Consider the following 13,439-nt stretch of genomic DNA (forward strand, 5'->3'; position numbering starts at 1 on the left):
GTACACCATTTCAATAGACCTTACCGGCTTGAGCTTCTTTATTTATCGGCTGTTCATGCATCTGGCCTCCTACACGTCTCAACTGCGAGCGCGCAAAAGTTGTTATACGAGTCTAACAGTATGACAGGAAGCGATACTTTGTCTACACCAAAGTATCATTTCCAGAATGGGTCCGACAAATCACGTGATTTACCTAAGACGCGTCCACCCGAACCTCGCTCGTTGACTTTCAGTTATTCAATCAGTTGCAAAGTAATGTTAACCATGTTCATCCCGTTGTTACCTTGCGGGAAATACGGAAAGAACGAGCTTCCCTTCCATTAGGTTAGATATGCTTTCTGAAGTACTTCTTTTGCTGTCAGGCCACGACTCATCACTATTTGTTCCTCACCCATCGACTTCTCGTCCAACAACTCTAGTCTGTTCTCCTCATTTGACAGAATACCTTCATCCAGGAGAAATCACCTCTTTAAACAGCTTAGCAGATTTAGCATTCAAATATAGGAAGATAAAATTCTGGTCTAATCGAATACAAAAAGAAGGTAAAGATGCTATTTTATTAGAAAGTTTATCTTATTCAAGAAAAGGTAAAAATAAAGAAATCTCATCAATTCAGAATGGACCAAATCAATATATAACTAATTTGGCAGGATCTATTATTAAAATATTAAATCAATATGAAATTCTTATAATTGAAATAGAAAGTAAAATATTATCATTAAATCCTGTATTAGTTCAAGATAATCAAGGATACGTTCCTTTAAGTTCATTAATAGCAACTTTTGAAATATGGAAAATTCCTTTAGAATCATTGTTAGATTTAATAAATCAAATATCTGAATCAAATAATTCGATGGATCCTGGAAAATTAATAGATTTAATTGAGGAAAAGAGAAATACTGGAAATTCTCAATTATATGAAATTTACACTAAGATATATAAATCACTTATTGATTTATTTTTAATTCATTTAATATCTTTTGTGTTATACGGAATTACGACTTCTCCAGAGGATACTTCAAAGTCGATACTTGCTCAATCCTTAGGATTGGATATAGGTGCAGATGTATCATCACCGAAATACAGAATATATCAATTAGATAAAAGATTTATACCCTCCTCGATCGACAAGAGAACGCAAGAGAGTATTTTATATATAGGCAGAGTTTCAGCTACTCTGAAGAGACATAATAAAAGCCTACCGAAATTTTTGATAGATCAAATTAGAGAGGAGATTGTCAGTGTTAAGGGTCTAGATGAGCTGAATGGGTTTAGCGATGTTATATTCAGAGCAAGGGGAGAAGTAGGAGAGTGAGTGAACAAAATGTCATAACCTTTTATACAAGGATGTCCATTGGGGATTATCTGAAGCTGACAAAGCAATGCTCAGATGGCTATGGAAACATATATTAACTGGACCTCAAGTAATTGAAACCATTGAATTTCTGTATGTCTTTCCTTTTCACTTCATAGTCGGTGTATCTAAAGTTGGATGACTAATGCGTACAATAGTTCCAACTACTTTTTCACTCGGAAATCGGATTTCTCTCTCTCTCTCCTTCGCGAAATCCATAAACTCCGACTTGATAAGCTCGTCTTGTCAAATCCTAATTCATCATCGTCCGTAATACGTGAACAAGATCTGAATCTGGCAATTCTACGAGCAAGTGTAGGCACTTCAGCAGAGAATGACAATTTCTTAGATAATCTGAAATTCAATATGCAGAATGGTCCCCTCAGAGCTATACCTTCTCAAAAGGCTGGGCGAACCGAAGAAGATAAAAATCAAGAAGAATATAGTCATACACATAAATTATTCTCGAATGCTTTGTTAGGTACACCTATCAATTTGACTACCTCAATATCATGGCCATTAGATCTATTCTTATCGCCAAAATCAATGTCAATTTATTCGGATATACATTCTTATCTTTTCGCATTGAGAGATACTCAATTTCATTTATCTAATTCTTGGATATCAATTACTTCTTCTCAAAGGCAATTTCGAAATGACCGATCTAATCCATTGAATACGCGGAGAAGCGAAGAGAGTGAGAAATTAGATAAGTTATATTGGGGAATAATGAGAATAATGAATTGGTTCATTTCGGAGCTATTAAGTCATTTTATGGATATAATTGATATTCAGCATACACATTTACTGAAGCACATCAATATTGATAATTTGGATACAAGAAGCGCCACAGGACTGGGTGGATCAATTAGTAAGAATAGTTTGAGAGGATCGACTACTACTTTAGATAAACAATCGTCGATAATGACAAAAGGTATAGATCGTACGAGTACAAACACGGCTACAACCTCTATGACGGGTCGAGAAGGTATATTACATTCACCATTATCAGAAAGTCATAATTTTGAGGAAAAGACTACTATTAGAAGTAATAAAATACCTCCTACACCAATCAAACAAGATAAGAATTATTTAGATTTCTTAACATTACGGTGGGTTGACAACATTACTTAGGTTATCAAATCGGGACACAAATACTAATCATACTCTTTCGGTACTTTAGCTCAATCCATTCTCAACATTTATCTTTCTTATTAGAAGCTCTTTTACTTTCTGATCCATCAATAGCTTCTTTGATTCGTGATATTCTAAATACATGTAAACGATTTACAGGATTAATTGAAAGGTGGAATGGTAAATTACTATTTAATTCATCAGAAGATGAAAATGAAGAATTGATAAAAGATAAAACAAATAATATGAAAGAAATTGACGAGGTAAGTAAATTTTATTATTCACGTTTAGTATCAAGTTTGGAACTAACTTGTTTGATTATATTCAATGTTTAACTTAAAAATTTCAGATATTACATGATCAAATTTTAGAATTTTATTCAATTCTTATTGATTCTCAAAATCCACCAATTCTTTCTGAAATTGATAAATCATCAATTGAAACAAGTAAAAGTTTTTCAAAAACTTCAAAATTTAATCAAATTAGTAAAATTATAAATAGTCGTCAAATTTTAAAAGGATTTAGTAAAGATGGATTAAGTTTAAATTCAATTAATACAGGATCAGAAAGACATATTGAACATTGTAAGTCTATTATCCATTTCTTGATTAGATTTTTTTCCTATCCTATCCAAGTGGTGTATTTTGAATAATGTCAATTAATTTCTTTTTTTTTATATTTTCCAACTTAGTATTATTAAGATTGGATTTTAATGGAATTTTAACGAAATGGAGAGATCAAGATATATATGGTACTACCAATGAGATAGGTATGGAAAGTGTTTTGCCACAAGGAGGATTATAAGTATAATAAAGAATATTTGAGATTGATTAATCATCAAAAATACATTGTAGTATCAATAAAAACTATATACCTTGTTTCAATTGTACAGGAGATTTATCACCAAAACTTTCTAATAACTATTATGAAAGTGAAAAAAATTTGATTCAGCCATCAAACTCAAACTCAAAATCGTATTCATCGATTAAACTTACATTATTACCATTTATAATTCCTGTAGTAGCAATCAAAAATTTTCTTCCTTTATATTGATTTGACATCCATCTTAAAGCTGAAATTTCAGTAAAAGTACATCCACCTAGGAAAAAAATTACAGTTGTAGTTATTTTATTTTCATCATGGAAAACTTTATATTCCAAATTCAATCAGTTTTTTTTTTTTTTAAAAAAAAAAGAGAATTAATTAATTTACCTATATTATTTTCTCTTCTTTCTCCAAATTGACGTAAATCTACATTCGAACCACCAATTAAATTAAGTGTATCTTCAAAACCTTTCCAACCTCCTAATGGATGTGCTTTAGGTTTTTCTTTATTTATCATTCCGTCTCCATTTCCATTGCCATTTCCATTTCCATTTCCATTTCCATTTCCATAGGAATCTTGAGTTGTAGATAAAATTTGATTTTTCATAGTTAAATATTGTATCAAACGTATTGAGATTGGGGCATAACCTGAATAAACATATGAAATATCATTTGGATTCAAATCATTTATATCATCTACTATCAATCTCAAATTCTTTTTTAAGGTTGAATAATTCGTACTTATGCTTAGAGAGTTGGATGATGATTTAGGTAACAAGTGTAAATTCTCAAGATTGATAAGTAGAGATAAGTGTTCGTAGCCATATATTTGAAGGAATTCCCTCTTGAAAGTATCTAAAGGTTTTTGTTTTATACCGTTATTAGTTATTGATAATAAAATTATAGTTCTCAGTACAGTTTGCCAATCTAATTCTTGGTTCATAAGATCTTCAATAGTTAATAATTGAGATGAAGGGTCGTATCCCGCTACGAGATTTTGTTGAGCTTCAAGTGTACGATTGAAGGTTTCAAGTCTCGTTATTGGCATTAGCATTTCTGTCAAACCGGTATCTAAAGAGAACGTTGCAGGTGTCAATAAATCAATCAAAGCAGGATAATGCGGTTAAGAATAACTCCAAAATAGTCAACCTACGTATTCTTAGACTTTGCTGTTCACTTTGGAGACCCCCTAATTTCCCTACGAACTCTTTCATCTGACTGACGCTTTTCAAATTTTTCACACCACCATAATCGCCTTCTAATCTTCTGGCCACTTTCGATAATTTAGATCCTACCACAGCGAAGTTTTGATCTCGCAATTCACCATAAAGCTTGTCCTTCTGAGAAGTCAAATGATGTTTACGTTTCTTCGTTATTGGGGTGGAAGGCAACGCTGAGGGTGAAGGTGCTGGGGGAGGATTTGAGTCCAAAAGGGCAGAGTCAACTTCTATGTGAGCTAAAAAAAATGTCAGATTGATATTGTTCGATCGGGCGAGTGCCGATGAAGACGATAACCCTCAACGTACAGTTCTTAATCCCCACAAATTCGTCCAACATCCCTTCGTAAGTCAACTGGGTACACATTGGCGTTATCCAATCCACGGATCGATCGAGTATAATCAATCCGTCTACCTGGGATGAAGATTCCAATTCACCGTATTGCGAAGGATCTGTACTGTGATGGCGAAGTAGTAGATCGGCCAATTTCTGATTGTCCCTTCATCGTCAGCTGACAGAAAAGATATGAATCCAGTAGAACGCGGTGTACCAGGCTTCACGGTACATCGCATTGAAGGCCAGCTCACCTTCGCACCATCGCCTTTGCCCAGTATGCGTGGAAACAATCCAAAAGCTCTTTGGAAAGTCATCAAGGCAAGAGATGAATAGTATATGGGAGTGTCATCTCCATTCTGCCTTCATGTCAGCTGTCTTTGTCTCTGCTGGGATGGAGATGTCGAAGCAGCTTACTAGGAAGATATCCCGAGCAACATCGTCCATTTCTAACGATAACAAATCATCTTCCATAGGTATTAATTCCAGTTTGAACTAGAAATCACAATAGCAATTATCAGCTTATATCGACCTCAACTTCGGAATCCACAACGGATCTCACTTCTGAGATGTTCACATCCCCAGCTACACCATAATCTTCCAATACTTTCCTGCACAGCTCCGTTGCACGAGGGACCAATAAGATAGTGTACATCAACGGTCCGGCAGGCGAGGGATTCGACTGTTGAGCTTTTATTTGCTCTATTAGGTGCTTTGTAAGCCACTTCAACCAGACCAATGGAGTCACAAGTAGCTTACCGGCTATGGTATGCATGAAGTCAATCTTGGGACGACAAAGCCAAACCACATTACGAGTGTTTACGTTCAATGGTCCGGCTTCAAGCCAAAACATCTTATCTACAGCTTGATGCTGTTAAAATACGATGTCAGCTCGTGTTGAGTGGGACTCAATTCTTGGACAGCTGACCTTCAAAAGTGCGACCTCCGTGACAAGTCCCAAAGGTCCAGCTAAGGCTGGCTCGAGTATGAGGGTCTTGGCTCCTTGTATCTGTTCCTCCGTCGTCAGCTATGTTGACAGAAATGAGAAACAGCTTGCTTACCTCATTGAGGCTTTCTACCAGAGCTGACTTGGCAAGCTCTTTCAAGATATTCACATCTAATCCTTTCTCTGTTGTCGGCGGGGGGACGGTCGATTCGCTATCGCCTGAAGTGGACGGTGCGGGTGGAGGTTGATTGAACCGTGAAGGACCTGGAGCAGATTTTGCTGTGCTTGGCATGACGTGTTGCAGCGATTTTTGAAGTTATGATTGACTTCCTACTCGTGGACGCGAAGAGGGGATTATTTGTCAGTCTTGAGGATCCTAAAGAGGAAAGTAAAGAGACCTGACAAGCTACGATGTTTATGAGAGTAGATTATTGAGGTTGATTGTGTCATTTAGAATTGCGGGGCTCATTCACTCTTTTTCACGCTATTACCATGTGCACGTGGTATTGCATTCTATTGTTACTAGGATACACTCATTCAGCAACTCTCACATCTTCTGTTATTCTCCCTTCAATTCCCAGTAGAGCTTCAGACATTATAAGAGACCGTTGTGGCACGGAAGCAAGTGAGAAATACGGCCTACAAGTAGCTGTGGATCAACCATATATCGCGACGATCATTCAATAATACTACAAGTCAAGTCAAGAATCAACTGAATTCGAGCAAATTTGCACACTCATTTCACCTTTTCGCCATGGATGATTTATCTACAGGCTCAGAGAGTGATTATTCCAATTCGTGAGGTTGACGATGTCATTTGCTCTTTGAGTGACTGGGCAAGCTAACAGGTCATGTGAATTAGCTGGATATCATGGTTTTTATCGACAAAGGGAAATGTTAGTAGTATCCTTCTTTTTCCTTTGCTTTGCCCCATCATTTCTTATAGAACTGATAGCGACGGATAACGATAGTAGCTGACGTTTCCGTTGATATTATAGGAATACTTTGCTGAAGTTGATGAAGACTACATACTAGATAGGTTTAATTTGACTGGATTGAACGGAGAGGTTGTGCAGGAATATTCCAGGGCGTTGAATTTGATTACGGACAACCTAGGTATGTGCTGATGGTCGGCTCTTGGTGATACCTTTTATGCGCCATGGCTTATGCTCATACTTTTGTTCTGCTTATAGACGAAGACTCACTAGATGATGATGTGCGCGAAGCAGTGGAAACTTCAGCCAGATTTCTGTATGGATTGATTCATGCTAGATATATTGTTACTTCCCGCGGTCTGTCAAAGATGGTGAGTTTAAGCAATTCCTTGGAGATGAAAACATATTTCTCTTGCATTTTAGTGTTTTACATCTGTACACCGTGCTGACGTTTTCCTTTCAGCTTGAAAAATACCGCAAAGCAGATTTCGGACGTTGTCCTCGAGTATATTGCTATCAACAACCACTTCTTCCTGTCGGTTTATCCGATATACCTTATCAAAAAGCAGTAAAATTATATTGTCCAAGATGTGAAGATATATATTCACCTAAATCAAATCGACATGGTTCAATTGATGGTGCTTATTTCGGTACAACTTTCCCTCATATGTTATTTATGGTTTATCCTCAAATGATACCTGGAAAAGGGCAACCAGTTGGATCATCAAGTGTAGCCGATGTCAATAGGAGTTTAGCGAATCAACAAAAATCGGAAAATAATAGTGGTGGAGGACAAAACTCATTAGGTTCAATAAGCACTTCCAGTGTAGCTAACAAAGCGGAAAGATACGAACCTAGGATATTTGGTTTCAAGGTTAATGAGGATGCTAAGTTGTCAAGGTGGAGGACTGCTAGAAGGAACGCGTGAGTCGATTCGCTCAAATCTGACACTTCATTGCGATGCACGAACACCATGGTACTGATATCAATATCAATTTGTTAGGCAAATATCTAGGCTCGAGAATTTGGAACGAGAACAAGGGCAAACAAATCTATAGCACTAAACGCAGTGTTCGCATATCGCGATTCACCGAGATTTTTCTGGCACAGCTTTCATGTACGAATCATCGTAGTTGGCATTTTCCGATCATATCCATACAGCAGATACCCTGTATCCTTTTGAACTCTGTCTATTAAGATATCTTATCCAAATTCGTTACATGGGCAATGCAAAGCAGTATTATGATATTTCTCATTATCTCTCCTTTAGAAATCCAGGAGGAAATCGATTAAATCCTGAGAGGATCTTGTGTCGTGGTCACGAGACATCTCATCAGATTTAGAAAGTGCTAAATTTTCAACTCCTTTCGATATTTCTTCTAAATTTTCAATCTCGTTTTGACCTTCATCTGGATATTCAAGCTGATTCGAAACAAGACCTAATTCTTCTAATGTATCCTCCATTAATTCTTTTCGTCCTTTTCTCCATCCAGGTACTCTACTAATTGGTGCAGGCCAACTTTGGGTCGTATTAATATTCCCACTATTAGAAATCAAAGTATTTTGGAAATCTGGCGGGGTTAAAAGTTTCATTTTATTTGTAATTTGATTATCTAAGCTATTAAGTTGAGATTGAGTATTTATAGAATTTTTCCCTATTGGAACAGGTATAGGATTCGTACTTGATGGTCTAGAAATATTTATAGAAGTTTCAATTAAACCATTTGAATTTATCAAATTATTCTCATTTTTCCTATTATAAATTTCAAAATTCATATTTTCTTTTTCATTTTCATTTAATTTTTCTTTAAATTCATTTTCATTTGAATTTAAAGTTGAGTTAAAATTTAATTCATTTTGTTTATTGATGAAATTTATAGCACTAAAATCACTTAATTTAATACCAATTGAATTTGATATACTTCCATATAAAATACCAACTCCAGGTGTTAAATGCCATAATGGAATTCTATCAATAGGTTCAATAGTTCTTGAATGATTTAAACTTTCATTTGAATTTGATTTATTTAATTTAAAATGATATGAAGATTTAGATGGAGATGAAATTATAGTTAAACTTGCAATTGGATCATCAGGATATGATCTACATTTTATTGAATTTAAATTGTTATTTTGTTCTTTATTTTGATTTTTAATTTGAAGATTACTTGTACGTCTTGCATAATAACGATCAATTATATCATTTGGAGACTGATTACCACTTATTCGTCTTGTAAGTAAAATTGTAGATTTCGTATTTTCTTCATTTGATTGTGAAATCTTAGATTGTCTTCTTCTTTCTAAATTTGTTGAAGGGGATGATAAACCTTTTATACTTTTTGAACTAGTCATAATCGCCTGTTCTTTCGATACATTTGTTTTGGAAGGAGAAAATGTTTGTAATTCCTTATCGGATTCAGATTCATTGGCGAAATTATGATTTGTTGATTGATATAAAGGTGTTCGGAAATGATATGGAGAATAAAGTTCATTAGGCCAAGCGTACATTGACATTGGAATTGAATGTCCAAGCGCAATGTGTAAAGGCTGTGTTTCTCTCAATCGAGTTTCAAGAGGTGAAAATATGTAAGAAGGTGGTGAGGAAGTTATAGCCCAAGTTGCAAGAGAAGAAAGGTGGTTCCTATGAAACAAGATTGAGCTTTATTAGCTTTGAGATCAAATCGTGAATGGATATTTTTCGGGAATTCTATCATTACAATGTACTCACTCAATTACCTTTGAGTAAACATAGGAAATTACTATAACTCTAGGAGGGGGTTGACATACTTTTGCAATATGACTGAATACTGCTTGAGCAGGTAATGGATCAAATACACCATTTTCCACTAAAGCAAATCATCATAATCAATTTGTATCAAGTCGTTGACTAAACACGAACAATAATATTCGAGTCAATAGACATAGAACTCACTATAATCTATTTTTACAACTGGATCATGTAATACTGAAAAAGGTTGAGGTACAGGATTTCTAATTCTACCATTCGAATCTTTATTATTTATTGGTAATTGATAATCACCAGTTGAATATGGTGATCTAAAAGTAGCATTTTCACCTTGAAATCTATATTTTATATGTAAAATACTAACATTTGAATGAGGTTGAGATGTTAGCCACTAAATAAATTCACACCAATTGAAATCAGTTTTCAAGACACTCGATCCTTTTTTATAAACCTGATCCATATTGCATAATTTCCTTTTCGGAAATGATTTAACAATTCTGAATCTGAAAAAATATTTTAAAACTCACTCTAGCATGTTCCAATAATCTAATTGAATCTTTAAAATCATCTCCTTGTAAACCTTTTAAATTTTCATTAGGTGATCTCATATAACTACTAAAATTACTAAATAAATAAAGTGCGTCACGATTAGGTAAATCAGGTGAAAGTGGTCTATTAGTTGGAGAAGTTTTTAAAGGAGAAAGTAAAACAGAACGTGGTGTAGCACTAGGTGATTCTAATGAATTTTTATTTTCATCAATATATTGTATATTTATTTTAGAAGATATTTCATCTTCTTCAAAATTATCTTCATTATCGTATATAAACGGATCCGAATTTTCATTCAATTCAATAGGAGAATTTACACTTGGTAAATTTTGAAAATTCGTATTACTTGCCGGAGCTGAAGTAATTTGAGATGTTAAAGGTGTTGGTGGAACTGGTTGAGTATTAAGACGAGGTAATGATGATGGTGTAGTAGGTGCCATATCCGTGAATACAATCTTTGATATTTCCTTCAATATTTTATCTAATAGAACCCAATCCTATTCCTGGCGTCCACGGAAAAACTAATATGGATCTAAATGGAATCTGTCCTTCTTGATCTGAGAGAAATCAGCGTTCAGTAAATCGAATTCTATATTCAGACCAGACCAGTGAGTCTTAAGCTTCATAAGCCAATGTCGGCTTGTCTTTGTTATGTTTATTTCGGTCCTATTCAGAGTTTTGCAAAATCGAATAATCGTATGACATCGATACACCTCGATTAGCGCATCCGGATTTATCACAGAATGGGGGAATGACTATGAAAGGAAGGGATGAATGCTCAATATATTCATAAAGGAGGCCATCTTACCGTCAACCCATCTTCACTTGAACATCAAATCTGGGTGAGCTGCAATTCGAGCTACACTTAAGCTGCTATAAATACCACAACAGTATTACAATTGCGCATATTGATCGCATGACCGTAGATGTACTTCTTTCGACATCAGATGTTTATATCCAGGTGTTTTCGTACGATTCGTTTAGGTTACAATGATCAGTACGGAAAACGGTGATCGCGCCGAAATTCCACTCCTTTCTTCCCGCCATTCCTTTGCGCAACCACAAGACTTTTGAGGTAGTCTCGCATCACGCCATACCTTGTCATCTCTTCTGGAATCATCTTCACTCGTCATCTGTAATCCTGTGCGCTTTCTGCGCTAATCCTAGAAATATGGCTTGATCCTTCATAGTTGTGTTCATGCCGAAGTCAATTCTGGATTCTTGAGGCGATCAGTAAAAATATCGCTTCAGATCGACTTGACGGTTCTCGTACTGTACACTATGCATGTTCTCTATGTGTCATTAGTTCATTTCCGCTCCCCTACTTCTTTTCATAGACTCCCGCAACTTCCACCCTTTTCATTATACTCTTCTTGTGAGTGACTGCATCATATACTAAATGAGACAAAGAAACACCTTGACCAGAGTTCTTCCACCCATGCCAAGGCAAAGATGGGTCAAGTGCATCACACTTGTTCATGTAGACCGTTCCGCATTCCAATTCTGTGGTCAAGTGATGCGCAGCAGCAAGAGACTGAGGATCGTTAGGGTTTGTCCAAATTGATGCAGTCTGAAGTAGAACGAGATCAGCGGGCAGCTTAAAGGGCCAAGTACATGATGAAGCTGTATGAAGAAAATGCTTACCAGACCGTAGATAGAATCGTTCATCAATTGTAATGCCTCCTCATCATTCTCAACTTTCATTATGCCTACGACAGGTCCGAAGGTTTCTTCGTTCATGAGTTCCATCGCTACGTGGTGGATCAGCCTCCTGAATCGCGATCTAGTTCCACCTATGGCAGTAGATCACTCACAATGATTGACATTTGTCAAGACAGTGGGTCCGACAAGAGATGTACCTTCCTTAGCTTCTGGGAAATGGGATTCATCCAATACGACCGTAGCTCCAGCCTCGACTACAAAACGCGCAGCAATATCAGCTTTGCAAATGGCACTTAGTTTTAGCCAGTATGGAAGCACTCACTAGCATCTTTCACTTGTTTCCTTATTCTAGCTGCGCTAGCAACACTGACAACAGGACCAAGAGTGACTTTGGGGTCAGATGGGTCACCGAGCTTGTAATTCTTGGCTACTTCAACGAAGGCCTTGACGAATTCGTCGTATATGGACGATTGCACGTAAATCCTCTCGATAGAGCAGCCTGCATGGTGCGACTTGTTGTAAGCAGTCAAACAAGGTTCGAAGTATGTTTCTCACTCACAGGATTGACCAGAATTAAACATGACACCTGGAAGCACATTGAATCAGCTTCTACCAGCGGAAGATCCACTCAAGTGAGCTCACCATCAACAACCTGCTCAGCAGTCCACTTGATATCCACATCCTCCCTCACATAAGCTGGATCATTTCCTCCCAATTCCAGACAAATGCCTTTGAAGCTTTTTCCTTGACTTGCAGCTTGTTGAACAGCCCTTCCACCAGGAACACTACCAGTAAAAGAGATGAAATCGATTCTTTGATCTTGACATAATTGCGATAGCGTTCTTTCTTGAGTTAAGTGGACTACTTGAAGGACATTGTTGGGTAATCCTGCAGATTGCCAAGTTGATACCCATCTTTCGGCAGGCGAAGGGGTTTGTGGTGCAGGCTTGATGATCACAGCGTTTCCCGATAAGATCGCTGCTACTATTGCATTGACTAAGCACATGTGAGGGTAATTCCAAGGCGATAGCACACTGCACTCATTCGATTAGTCATCACCCGTAGCAATTTGAGGATTTTCATTGACGACTTACGCTATGACACCTAAAGGCTGCTTTAAAATCCATTTCTCCAATCCTTCAACTTCAGGTTTAGTAACACCGATTGGGGCGAGAGCTTCCGTCGCAATCTCGATCATATGTCTGGCTCTCCATAAAGTACCATTGATTTCTCCTTTGCATTGTGAGATTGGTCTAGTCAGAATGTACCAGTCAGCTTTGGTCTGTGGTAAGTATTTCACCATCGAGCTTACCTTCCCATTTGCACAGAAAGATCCTCTGCAGCTACATCGCTGATATTCTCAAATTCGGTCTGCGGATAAGGATCGTCTCAGTATAAGCTTCTTTCACGACGCACGGTGAAAATCCAGCTTACAAGCCATTTTTTCGCTATCTCGATTCTTTCTTCCAGAGGCACCTTCTTCCAACTCTTATGCGCTTTGACACTTTCAGCAATGACATTGTCTAGCTCTGACTCCGACAATAGAGGTCTGGTGCAGACCGGTTGCTGAGTATAAGGGGAGATTGTAGTTTGGATATTGATGTCTACCATTTTTTTTATCTTACTGAAGGCTCTTGAGTTGAACTTGAGGATGTTGTCAATCAAGATAAGGATTATAAAGTAGTGGGAAGCTACTCACATCTCGCAGACTCCTTCGCCGAGGGGAACCTTAGTGGA

At 36.8% G+C, this 13,439-nt stretch overlaps 5 protein-coding genes across 5 annotated transcripts; 2 read left to right on the top strand and 3 right to left on the bottom strand.

Moving 5' to 3' along the window:
- Window positions 1-331: 331 nt before the first annotated feature.
- I206_107546 (uncharacterized protein) lies at window positions 332-3,292 on the top strand (the record flags this gene model as incomplete). Its single annotated transcript, XM_019157587.1, has 6 exons — window positions 332-1,311; window positions 1,391-1,447; window positions 1,513-2,466; window positions 2,538-2,751; window positions 2,838-3,072; window positions 3,180-3,292. The coding sequence occupies 6 exons, from the start codon at window positions 332-334 to the stop codon at window positions 3,290-3,292; spliced, it is 2,553 nt and encodes an 850-aa protein (XP_019009227.1).
- A 62-nt stretch (window positions 3,293-3,354) lies between these two features.
- I206_107547 (uncharacterized protein) lies at window positions 3,355-6,102 on the bottom strand (the record flags this gene model as incomplete). Its single annotated transcript, XM_019157588.1, has 11 exons — window positions 3,355-3,408; window positions 3,484-3,635; window positions 3,701-4,384; window positions 4,467-4,769; window positions 4,840-5,020; window positions 5,119-5,223; window positions 5,282-5,359; window positions 5,427-5,566; window positions 5,624-5,735; window positions 5,793-5,873; window positions 5,926-6,102. The coding sequence occupies 11 exons, from the start codon at window positions 6,100-6,102 to the stop codon at window positions 3,355-3,357; spliced, it is 2,067 nt and encodes a 688-aa protein (XP_019009228.1).
- Window positions 6,103-6,564: 462 nt separating this feature from the next.
- I206_107548 (uncharacterized protein) lies at window positions 6,565-7,803 on the top strand (the record flags this gene model as incomplete). Its single annotated transcript, XM_019157589.2, has 6 exons — window positions 6,565-6,608; window positions 6,673-6,706; window positions 6,809-6,926; window positions 7,004-7,116; window positions 7,209-7,669; window positions 7,749-7,803. 6 exons carry the CDS (start codon window positions 6,565-6,567, stop codon window positions 7,801-7,803), a joined length of 825 nt encoding a protein of 274 aa, XP_019009229.2.
- A 208-nt stretch (window positions 7,804-8,011) lies between these two features.
- On the bottom strand, window positions 8,012-10,480 carry I206_107549 (uncharacterized protein; the record flags this gene model as incomplete). Its single annotated transcript, XM_019157590.1, has 4 exons — window positions 8,012-9,386; window positions 9,474-9,591; window positions 9,678-9,882; window positions 10,019-10,480. The coding sequence occupies 4 exons, from the start codon at window positions 10,478-10,480 to the stop codon at window positions 8,012-8,014; spliced, it is 2,160 nt and encodes a 719-aa protein (XP_019009230.1).
- An 881-nt stretch (window positions 10,481-11,361) lies between these two features.
- Window positions 11,362-13,313, bottom strand: I206_107550 (uncharacterized protein; the record flags this gene model as incomplete). Its single annotated transcript, XM_019157591.1, has 9 exons — window positions 11,362-11,610; window positions 11,685-11,791; window positions 11,855-11,956; window positions 12,025-12,201; window positions 12,262-12,288; window positions 12,345-12,736; window positions 12,797-12,955; window positions 13,015-13,073; window positions 13,137-13,313. The coding sequence occupies 9 exons, from the start codon at window positions 13,311-13,313 to the stop codon at window positions 11,362-11,364; spliced, it is 1,449 nt and encodes a 482-aa protein (XP_019009231.1).
- Between the last annotated feature and the right edge of the window lie 126 nt (window positions 13,314-13,439).

This window comes from Kwoniella pini, chromosome 11 (genome assembly GCF_000512605.2).
Source record: "Kwoniella pini CBS 10737 chromosome 11, complete sequence".
NCBI lineage: Eukaryota > Fungi > Basidiomycota > Tremellomycetes > Tremellales > Cryptococcaceae > Kwoniella > Kwoniella pini.